General features: G+C 37.2%; 1 protein-coding gene across 1 annotated transcript in view; it reads left to right on the top strand.

Moving 5' to 3' along the window:
• igsf11 (immunoglobulin superfamily member 11) overlaps positions 1–12,224 on the top strand; it is a 152,687-nt gene extending 140,463 nt beyond the window's left edge. The window contains exons 4-7 of the mRNA XM_051666268.1: positions 724–879; positions 5,506–5,628; positions 9,491–9,638; positions 11,353–12,224. Coding sequence (XP_051522228.1) covers positions 724–879; positions 5,506–5,628; positions 9,491–9,638; positions 11,353–11,833 — 908 coding nt within the window. The 3' untranslated portion in view covers positions 11,834–12,224. The remainder of the gene's footprint in view (positions 1–723; positions 880–5,505; positions 5,629–9,490; positions 9,639–11,352) is intronic.
• The last annotated feature ends 237 nt before the right edge of the window (positions 12,225–12,461 follow it).

Raw genomic sequence — 12,461 nt, 5'->3', positions numbered from 1 at the left:
TGTGTCATCTGGACTTATACTGACACCTAGTGGCGTGGATGCGGCATCATTTAAAATCAATAGTTTTCAGTTTCAGATGTCATTGTAGAAATTGAGTATTCACAGTCAGTCATGATTACTTTAATCAATGAGTGAAAGTGTCCAATAACAGGACGGTGGTTACTGAGATTAAGCGAGTAGTATTCGGCTGGTCATGTGATTCTAACATGGCCGCCCCCATGTGCGGACCCTCTCCATGTAGAATAAAACAGCTTTTATAAGGTTACTGATATGACTGGAGTCATGATCTCCTTAAAACGTATATTGCAAAATTACAATTCATGTCTTTAGGAGTTATACTTTTTAATGAGGAAAAAATTACTGAGTGCACCTTGATATACATACTAAGACTCTTAAAAATAAATAAAAATTTACTATTTTACCCTATATTTGTGTATGTACTTCATAGGAGTGGTTCTCAATCTTTTTGAATCGAAAGCCTCCTATTGTGCAAAACAGTGTTCAAAGCCCTCTTATTTCCTCTTGTACTTTTGCTGTAATAATGACAAAGTTGGTCGTTTTTAAATCAGTTCCAAAACAGTCACTAATGAGGTTCCCTGAAACTTTAGCTGTCTATGTAGACAGCAAGGCAGCTCACTAGGTTTTGGAACAGAGCTAAAGTGAAATATGTAATTGTAAGTGTACTGATCTATGTTTATGTTTGTCTCTCTTTCAACCGTGCAGTTCCTCCGTCCATACCGTCCTGTCGTATTCAGGGTGCTCTGGACGTGGGCAGTGATGTGATGCTGCTGTGTGGGTCAGATGAGGGAATCCCCACGCCCACCTACTCATGGGAAAAACTGGAGTCAGTGCCCAAACTGCCCCACAATGCCATGCAAGGTACAAAACCCCTGCCCGTGGGAATTCCGTTTTGCCCCACGTTCTCTGGTAAATCTGCAGCTCTTGACTCGTTGGCGTGAACTCTGCCCACCCCGATTCACCATCTGTGTGTGTGTGTTTGAGTACGGTGAGGTGGTTTACCTGCTCTCTCCAAACGTGACGGCACTCTGTGTCCTTTGTGGATCAACACTGCTTTAAAATAAGGCTACAGAATCATCACAGACAAATAAACCTGCTTTAAAGGATGTTTACTTTAAGTCCACGTGAAATCAAAATTGACCCTCTTTCCCTTTTATTAAATATTCCTGATCTTATTGTTCATGATTCATCAATGAGCGTGTTTACATGGACTCTACCAAAAATCAGCTTGTTCAGAAAATCCAACAATGCAAGAAGACCATGTCTACATGAGATTTGAAATCAACGGGTTAGTCTCTGCACCAGTAATAATGACGGTAAAAGTGTTAACATGCAACACTAAATTGAGGTAATGGACAAAAATGTACAGATGTGTGTGATGATTGTAATACCATTTATGGTTGGAATATTAACCGTTTAAGGTGTAATCGATGTAAGATTGTGCATGTAAACACGCTCATTGCCCATTATTATATACTAATTAATTTTTTTATTTTTTTAAAGTTTCTTCAAATGTAATAACTTTCTCTAAAACAACTTTTCTGCTCTCCAAAAAATATTTAAGCCTATTTTCAAGATTTATGCATTTCAATTTCATAACAAAATTTCATCAAATTGAATTGTGTAATGTTTAACAAAATTAAATGAATAAAATTTAAAATATTTATTTTTTTATATTATTTTATTAAAGAGTTCTCAATTCAATATTATGATTTTTATATATATATATATATATATATATATAAAACTGAAATGCATAAATCTTTAAAATAGGCTAAAATATTTTTTGGTGTGTGCTGATGTAACCAATATTATTGTGAAAAGCGCTAAATGTATGCGCTATGAAAATGTTTCTTTTGAGATTTATACATCTAACATTAATAATTGGCAAAAAAAATACACATTTTATCAACTTATATTCCTATTTATAAATACAGTATTTTCCAGATAACATTTTAATCATTTCTTTTGGGTTTAGTACAATGGCAGTATTCAAACCAAGTATTTAATTTTGCATTTGCGCTAATTATTTAATTTTACAATGTTTTGTCTTTATAAAATCAGCTTACTACAACCCCAATTCCAAAAAAGTTGGGACAGTATGAAAAATACTAATAAAAACAAAAAGGGGTGATTTGTAAATTATATTCACACTTTGCTATATTTAAAGCACTACAACTACACATTATATGATGTTTTTCCTTGTGAAGTTCGTTGTTTTTTTTTTTTTTTTTATGTACAGTAATTTCAAATCAGATGATTGCAACACGCTCCAAAAAAGTTGAGACGGGCAATTTAAGACTAATAACAAACTGACGATTTAAAATAACATGGCGGTGTGAAACAGGAGATGTTAAACAGGTGGGACCATCGTGTTATAGTATATAAGGAGCCTCCAAAAACAGCCTAGTCCTTCAAGAGCAAGGATCATTCGAGACTTGTCAATTTGCCAAGAGATGTTTCAGCAAATAATTCAGCACTTTGAGAGCAATGTTCCCCAAAGATAAATTGGAAGGATTTTGGGCATCTCTACAGTGCACAATATAGTTAAAAGATTCAAGGAATCTGGTCAAATCTCGGTGCGTACGTGCAAAACGAAAACCACTTCTGATGCGCGTGATCTCTGATCCCTCAGATGTCACTGTCTTAAAAACATCATTCATCTGTAATGGATATCATGAACATGGGCTTGGGATTACTTTAGTAAACCTCTGTTAGTCAACACCACTCGCCGCTGCATCCACAGATGCAAGTTAAGACTTTACTATGTAAAGGAGAAGCCATACATCAACACTGTCCAGAAGCTCTGCTGACTTCTCTGGGCTCGGTCTCATCTTAGATGGAAAGTAGAACAGTGGAACTGTGATTTTTGGTCTGAAGAGTCCACATTTCAAATAGCTTATGAAAAACACAGCCGTTGTGTTATACGGGCCAAAGAGGAAAAGGGCCATCTAAGGGGTTATCAGCATCAGGTCCAAAAGCCAGTGTCTGTATGGGCCAGGGGTGTGTCAGTGCCCATGGCATGGGTAACTCGCACATCTGTGAGGGCACCATTAATGCAGACAGATATGGACAAATTTTGAAGCAGCATATACTCTTTGCATCCATTCAGCACCGTCTTTTCCAGGGACGTCCCTGCATTTTCCAGCAGGACAACTTCATACCACACACTGCCCGGATTACAGGTGCATGGCTGTGTAAGCAGAGTGTGCAGGTGTTAGGTTGGCCTGCCTGCAGTCTTGACCATCTTTAATTGAGAATGTGTGGCACATTATTAAGCACACCATCCGGCAAGGAAGACCTCGTACAGTTGTGCAGCTGAAGACCTACATAATGGATGAATGGGGGAAAATTCCACTTTCTAAACTTAAACTTGTATCTTCAGTGCCTAAATGCTTAGTAAGTGTTATTAGAAGAAATGGTGATGTTTCACAGTGGTAAACACTCGACTGTCCCAACTTTTTTGGAGCGTGTTGCAATCATCTGATTTGAAATTAATGTACATAAGAAAAAAACAATGAAATTCACAAGGTAAAACATCATATAATGTGTAGCTGTGGTGCTTTCAATATAGCAAAGGTTGAATATAATTTACATTTATATTAAATCACTCCTTTTTGTTTTTATTAGCATTTTTCATACTGTCCCAACTTTTTGGGAATTGGGGTTTTATTTTTAGACCTTTTAAGGCATAATCTGCCATTAATATTATTATTTATTTTCTCCCCAATTTGGAATGCCCAATTCCCAAAGTGCTCAAAGTCCTCGTGGTGGCGTAGTGACTCGCCTCAATCCGGGTGGTGGAGGATGATTCCCAGTTGCCTCCGCGTCTGAGACCATCAATCCGTGCATCTTATCACGTGACTTGTTGAGCGCGTTACCGCGGAGACGTAGCGCATGTGGAGGCTTCACGCTATTCTCCACGGCATCCACGCACAACTCACTACGCGCCCCACCGAGAGCGAGAACCCCCTAATCGCGACCACGAGGAGGTTACCCCATGTGACTCTACCCTCCCTAGCAACCGGGCCAATTTGGTTGCTTAGGAGACCTGGCTGGAGTCACTCAACACGCCCTGGATTCGAACTCATGACTCCAGGGGTGGTAGTCAGCGTCAATACTCGCTGAGCTACCCAGACCCCAATCTCCCATTATTAAATAAGAAAAAATAATGTTTGTTTTTATAGTCTTCCATCAATATATATAAAAAAATATTTATTTTTTATTAAAGAGTACTCGATTAAATTTGATGGAATTTTTTTATATAAAATTGAAATGCGTAAATCTTAAAAATAGGCTACAATATTTTTTTTTAGTGTGCTGATGTAACATTATGTGAAAATGTTTTGATTTATACATCTAACATTACTCTAATAGTGGGCAAAAAATACATATTTTGTCAACATTTATATTTATTTATATTTTTTCCATATAACATTTTAGTTTATTTTGGCTTTAGTACAATGACACTATACAAACTATTTAATTTAGCATTTTCTCTAATTATTTAATTTTACAATCATGCTTGTTATTTTTAGACCGTTTAATCACGCATTATTAAATAAGATGTTGGTTTTTGTTGTCTCATCAAAATGTTATAATTTATTAATCTCTGAAATGATTTTTCTGCTGGTGTAACCAAGACCGTGTGAGCAGAGATATAATATAAACTAAATAATCCCTAACCCTAAATATAAAATATTGACTTTTAAAATTCCCATTTTTCATGATCCAATCAAATACAGATGGATTAAATCTTTATTTCCTGCTGAATGTTTTGTTTCACTCATAAATATGTCACATTACTGAAGTTAGCGCATTGCAAATTGTTGTCTTGAAATATCCGGTTTATAACTACTAGATTTGTTTTACCGTTAGTGATTTTGCACCAATAATCACCATCAAACAGCAAAACTAATTCTTGAAATGTTGTTTTAATAAAGAACATTATGGTCTGTGAACAGTCACAGTACGGGCCTTATTTTAAAGACAGTATTTCTATTTTCATGTTTAATAAATCAGTCTGCTTTGGCCTGTAATTTATAGCTTTCATGCCTGTGAGATGTTTTTAATTTCTCAAACTAGAACAGAAATTCAGTTTGTGCTGCCATATCTGAACAAAATTACAATTGTACTGCCATCTAGAGGCCTTTTGTGTTACTGCAAATTATTGATTATTTTTCTTATTTTCTTGTAATTTATTTTATTTGTATTAAAATGTTAAGTCTTAGTTGAATGTTATCAATCCTACACTGCTTATGTTCAAAACGGCATCCTTTTATTAGGTCTCATATAAACCTGACGAACACATGTCTGTTTACATTATGATGTAAAGTGTGGACAGTTTTTTATGCATTGCAAAAAGACTTGTGGTAGTTATCAATGTTTTATTGTTTGAGTAAATGTAATTTTTTTGAGTAGAACATTACTGAGGTGCTGTCAATCAAATGTTATAATAATTGACTGTTGTCTCTTGTTTGTGTTCAGATCAGATGCAGGGTACGGTGACACTGAGAAACATCAGCACCAGCACATCTGGTCTGTATCAGTGCACCGCGTCAAACGCCATCGGAAAGAGCACCTGCGTACTAAACCTGCAGGTCGTAGCACGTAAGTCTGGAGACAACGTCAATTAAAGGAAAAGTTCACTGAATAATGAAAATTCATCATTTACTGTTTTTCAAACACGTATGACTTTCTTTCTTCTGTGGAACACAAAAAGATGTTTTACAGAATGTCCAAGCTGCTCTTTTCCACACCATGAAAGCAGATGGTGACTGCAACTGTGAAGCTAAAAAAAAACCTCCATTAAAACACCATGAAATATTCTAGTGATGTCATGTTCAATTCCAAAATGTCAAGTCTGTCAAGTAAAAAAAATAAAAAAATAAAAATTTATGTTTGAAGTTTCATTCGGCTGAAAAGCATGTAACTGCTTCAGTAGATTTACACGAAGTGCACAAATGAAGCTCACATTAGCTTTGTTTATAAATACTATTTAAATTCATATGAATTTTAGGGATGCAATGATATAAACATTTTGATACTGTAGGCCGATACCAATATTTTGCCACTTCCTCACCTTATTTTGTCAGCTGTTTTGTACAAAAGTACAAAGAGGAACAAAAGATTTTTTATTGTTCTAACAATATATAATTTCTTTTGAACATGGATTGGATCTGTTGAACACATGGAAATTTTAAGAGAGCCACAATGAAAGATAAATACAGGATAAAAAATATAACATGAATATTTATGTGGGAAAATAGGTTATTTTGCATTATCCAAACGTTTTCGCTCTTTTTCGCCATTCTAAACATTAAAACTCACATTTTACATGTTATGAACATTACAAATTCATATTATTCTACATGCTTTACTTTTTTTGAAATTTCATTTATTTTGGTTGGTAATAAATTTATGTAAATAATTATATTAGGGCTGTCAATCGATTAAAATTTGTAATCAAATTAATTACATGGCATGCCTATTAATTAATCAAATTATTTGCAATTAACTGTAAACAAATATTTGCTAAGAAAGCCCTTTAAATAACAGTAATTCAGTATATAATTATAAATAGTCATACTTAAATAATACATATATATATATATATATATATATATACAGTGGTGTGAAAAAGTGTTTGCCCCCTTCCTGATTTCTTATTTTTTTGCATGTTTGTCACACTTAAATGTTTCAGATCATCAAACAAGTTTAAATATTAGTCAAAGATAACACGAGTAAACACAAAATGCAGTTTTTAAATGAAGGTTGTTATTATTAAGGGAAAACAAAATCCAAACCTACATGGCCCTGTGTGAAAAAGTGTTTGCCCCACCTGTTAAAACATAACTTAACTGTGGTTTATCACACCTGAGTTCAATTTCTCTAGCCACACCCAGGCCTGATTACTGCCACACCTGTTCTCAATCAAGAAATCACTTAAATAGGACCTGCCTGACAAAGTGAAGTAGACCAAAAGATCTTCAAAAGCTAGACATCATGCCGAGATCCAAAGAAATTCAGGAACAAATGAGAAAGAAAGTAATTGAGATCTATCAGTCTGGAAAAGGTTATAAAGCCATTTCTAAAGCTTTGGGACTCCAGAGAACCACAGTGAGAGCCATTATCCACAAATGGCGAAAACATGGAACAGTGGTGAACCTTCCCAGGAGTGGCCGGCCGACCAAAATTACCCCAAGAGCGCAGCGACGACTCATCCAAGAGGTCACAAAAGACCCCACAACAACATCCAAAGAACTGCAGGCCTCACTTGCCTCAGTTAAGGTCAGTGTTCATGACTCCACCATAAGAAAGAGACTGGGCAAAAATGGCCTGCATGGCAGAGTTCCAAGACGAAAACCACTGCTGAGCAAAAAGAACATTAAGGCTCGTCTCATTTTTGCCAGAAAACATCTTGATGATCCCCAAGACTTTTGGGAAAATACTCTGTGGACTGACGAGACAAAAGTTGAACTTTTTGGAAGGTGTGTGTCCCATTACATCTGGCGTAAAAGTAACACCGCATTTCAGAAAAGGAACATCATACCAACAGTAAAATATGGTGGTGGTAGTGTGATGGTCTGGGGCTGTTTTGCTGCTTCAGGACCTGGAAGACTTGCTGTGATAAATGGAACCATGAATTCTGCTGTCTACCAAAAAATCCTGAAGGAGAATGTCCGGCCATCTGTTCGTGACCTCAAGCTGAAGTGAACTTGGGTTCTGCAGCAGGACAACGATCCAAAACACACCAGCAAGTCCACCTCTGAATGGCTGAAGAAAAATAAAATGAAGACTTTGGAGTGGCCTAGTCAAAGTCCTGACCTGAATCCTATTGAGATGCTGTGACATGACCTTAAAAAGGCAGTTCATGCTTGAAAACCCTCCAATGTGGCTGAATTACAACAATTCTGCAAAGATGAGTGGGCCAAAATTCCTCCACAGCGCTGTAAAAGACTCATTGCAAGTTATCGCAAACGCTTGATTGCAGTTGTTGCTGCTAAGGGTGGCCCAACAAGTTATTAGGTTTAGGGGGCAATCACTTTTTCACACAGGGCCATGTAGGTTTGGATTTTGTTTTCCCTTAATAATAACAACCTTCATTTAAAAACTGCATTTTGTGTTTACTCGTGTTATCTTTGACTAATATTTAAACTTGTTTGATGATCTGAAACATTTAAGTGTGACAAACATGCAAAAAAAATAAGAAATCAGGAAGGGGGCAAACACTTTTTCACACCACTGTATATATATATATATATGTTATAAAAAATAATAACATATAATTAAAATGCATTACATTATTTTGCCACACAAGTGAAGCATTAAATAAGACAATACAAAAAGTGGCTTTAGAATACAATATATTGTTTATTTCCATATTATTGAACATAAGGCCTACAGTTCACAGCAGTCCATTTTGCAACTGAATTCGTCAATCAGTCCGAGATTTATTATAAGGTCTTGTTTAAGGACGCGTCAATGTACACCTGCGTCATACGAATGTTTATGGAGCGTCTCGGTTGTGTCGTATCATAAACATACCGTATTTAAGTCACTGTGTCAAGTTAAACGAGTTTGAAACTTAGAAAAACATGTCTTGAGATCCCTGCGTTCAGATTTGCGCTCCATCAAGCTGTGTTTGTACGCAAGAACGTGTTCTCATCTTGTGCTGTCTGCTGTCAGTAAGTGTGGTTTGTTCTCTGTATAAGCTGCACGTTGCCTATACTGTGAGTTTCACTTACTGCCCCCTGCAGAAAACAGATGGTACTACAAGCTTGAATTGCTCAGATGGAATGAACATTCCTTAATACAGTCCGGGGACATGATTAATTGTGTTTATGCATTATTTTTTATACAATTAATCACACTGAATTAATGCATTAAATCGACATCCCTAAATTATAAATAAATCAGTGGGTTTATTTTTTCATGCTTGTGACCAAAATGCTGATGGTTTTAAATTGGTCAGTAATTGTCAGATAAATATAAGTAGCCGATACATCGGTGCATTCTTAATTTATTTATTTTACTTCCGTGACAATACACAGAAACATATTAACAGCTTTGACATTTCTATTGCTTCGAAATTAAATAACATGTAAAGAACCCAATGAAAAAACAGACATAATAACATCTGCCATACTGTACCTTGAAGGCTATGTTTCCATCCCCAAGTTGTGGATTTAATTTATGCGAAAAACCATAATATCGCAAAAACAATGTACAAATAAAGGCATGTTTTCATCCCATGTGTTCAGAAGAATAAAATCGTCACTTCCGAAGAAATTGTAGCCCTTGTGACTCTTTTATTAATAAAATATGCAAACAGGATGACCAGAGCTACCCTCCTTATGTGAAAACTGGCACGTTGATGACAAAATAAAACATTTTGTTACTACAAGATAATCTTTTCTCTCTCTGCATTTCTACATTGTTTATCCCTTTGTCAATCTTTTCTGACTTTCAGCTCAGCCTCAGAGTGTTGGTCTGATCGCCGGCACGATCGTCACTGGTATTCTAGCGCTGGTTATCTGCTCTCTGCTGGGGGTGGTGTCGCTCTTCTACTGGAGGAACAAAAACAAATATGATGAAGATGAAATTCCCAACGAGATCAGGTCATTTCCACCACACCAGACCATTTTGCCCCTAATATGTTTTTTTTTTTTTAAACTTAGTGTACTTGTTAACCAAGTGAAAAGTGACAGTGAAGAGCATGCTTGAGATGAAATATGTGACAAAACAAAGATAAGAAAAAGTATGTGAACCCTTTGTAATTAGCTGTTTTTTTTTTAATTTTGCATTAATTGGTCATAAAATGTGATCTCATCTTCATCAAAATCACAAGTATTGAGCTAACAACACACACACAATTATAATCTTTCATGTCTTTATTGAACACATCCCATTAAACATTCACAGTGCTGTGGAATAAGTAAGTGAACCCTTGGATTTAATAACTGGTCGAACCTCCTTTGGCAGCAATAACTTCAACCAAGTATTTCCAGTAGATGTGGATTAGACCTGCACAACGTTCAGAAGAAATTTTGGAGCATTCTTCCTTACAGAACTAATTCAGTTCAGGCTGTCTGGTGTGTACGGCTCTCTTGAGGTCATTCCACAGCATCTCTATTGGGTTAAGGTCTAGGCTCTGACTGGGACACTCCAAAAGGTGGATTTTCTTTTTTTGTAGTCATTCTGTAGTGGATTTACTTCGATGTTTAGGGTCACTGTCCTTCTGCATCATCCAACTTCTACTGAGCTTCAGCTGGCACACAACCACCCTGATATTATTCTGTAGGATATCTTGATAAACTTGGGAAATCATTTTTCCCTCGATGATTGCAAGCAGTACAGACCCCTAAGCAGCAAATCAGCCCCAAATCATGATGCTGCCTCCACCGTACTTCACCGTTGGGATGATGTTTTCATGTTGGTATGCGGTGCCCTTTTTACGCCTTACGTAGTGCTGCATGTTCTTCCCAAAAAATTCAACCTTAGTTTCATCAGTCCACAAAATATTTTCCCAGTAGTGTTGTGGAGTGTCATGGTGGTCTTTGGCAAACTTCAGGCACGCAGCAATGTTTTTGTTGGAAAGCAGCGGCTTCCTTCGTGATGTCCTGCCATGGACACCATGCCTGTTTAATGTTTTCTGGATAGTAGACTCATGAACAGAGATGTTAACCAGTTCCAGTGATTCCTTCAAGTCTTTATCTGTCACTCTAGGGATCTTGTTTACCTCATTGATCATTCTGCGGTGTGCCCTTTGAGTCATCTTGACTCGACGGCCACTTCTAGTGAGAGTACCCACAGTACTATTGTAGCAACAATTTTTGATCGTAGGTCTTCTGAGATCTCTGTTTTGCAAGGCATGGTCCACGTCAGCAGATGCTTCTTGTGAATAGCAAACTCGAAATGTTTGAGTGCTTTTTATAAGTCAAAGTAGCTCTAACCCACACCTCCAATCACGTTTCATTAATTGGATGCCAGGTTTGCCAACTCCTGACTCTGATTAGCTTTTGTTGGCGTCATTAGCCTAGGGGTTCACATACTTATTCCAACCTACACTGTGAATGTTTGAATGATGTATTCAATATGTACAAGAACAATACAATAATTTGTGTGTAATTAGTTCAAACAGATTGTGTTTGTTTATTGTCGTAATTTAATGAAGATCAAACCAGATTTTAAGACAAATTTGTACATAAATACAGGTAATTACAAAGGGTTCACATACTTTTTCTTGCTACTGTACATAAAATGTTAGCTATGAAATTATGTGTATATAGGCTAAATAATTATGATTTTCATTTACTGTCCCACTTTTCACAGGGAGGATGATCTTCCTCCAAAGAGATCTTCATCAGTAAAGGCTTTTCACGCCGACGCCTCCTCCTCAGAGAACGACACGCTGACGTCCACCAACACCTACAACAGTCGTTACTGGCAAAACCCCAAACCCAACTACGACACCAACTCCTACACACGATACAACGGCGACACGCGACAGACCTTCACGGGTGGACCCAACAGCGCGGGAAACGCCCCTTCACGCCCTGCCTACACCAATGGCAGCCACACACTGCCTCCACCCAAAACTCTGGTGGTCACCACCAACTCCGCCCCCTCCCCGCCCATCATGACACGCAATAATGGCTCGTTGAGTCTGCGCCCAACCGTCGCCACGACGCCGGCAGCAACACACGGGCAACAACACACGCACTCGTATGCTGTGAGCCAAGCCACGCTAGAGCGCATGGGCGCCGTGCCCGTCATGGTGCCCGCCCAGGGCAGAGCGGGCTCACTCGTCTGATAGAAACAAACATGCATGGACGAAATAAAACTGTTTTATATTTGAGTTCAGCTGATGCCAACTAAAACTGGTCCACAACACCATTAACATCCCTTTGCGCCCTTGTTTTTTATATTGCCTGTTTGCTGCTTAGTTTCTTTGTTTTGTTTTTTTTAAGGCTTGACGATTAACTGGGTTTGCTGCAGGCAGAAAAGGGCCCTCAAGAGACAAACTAATTAAAAATGTAAAAAAGTTCTCAACATTGGAAAAAAAATTTAAAAGTACAAATATCTAGACATCCTTAAAACAAGATACATTTACATTTATAAGATAACGAGACTTATTTACACAGAATATACAGTGGTGTGAAAAAGTGTTTGCCCCCTTCCTGATTTCTTATTTTTTTGCATGTTTGTCACACTTAAATGTTTCAGATCATCAAACAAGTTTAAATATTAGTCAAAGATAACACAAGTAAACACAAAATGCAGTTTTTAAATGAAGGTTGTTATTATTAAGGGAAAACAAAATCCAAACCTACATGGCCCTGTGTGAAAAAGTGATTGCCCCCTAAACCTAATAACTGGTTGGGCCACCCTTAGCAGCAACAACTGCAATCAAGTGTTTGCGATAACTTGCAATGAGTCTT

Source organism: Myxocyprinus asiaticus, chromosome 31 (assembly GCF_019703515.2).
Source record: "Myxocyprinus asiaticus isolate MX2 ecotype Aquarium Trade chromosome 31, UBuf_Myxa_2, whole genome shotgun sequence".
Lineage (NCBI taxonomy): Eukaryota > Metazoa > Chordata > Actinopteri > Cypriniformes > Catostomidae > Myxocyprinus > Myxocyprinus asiaticus.
Note: the sequence above shows the minus strand (reverse complement) of the source record. Positions and strands in the feature narration are given on the sequence as shown.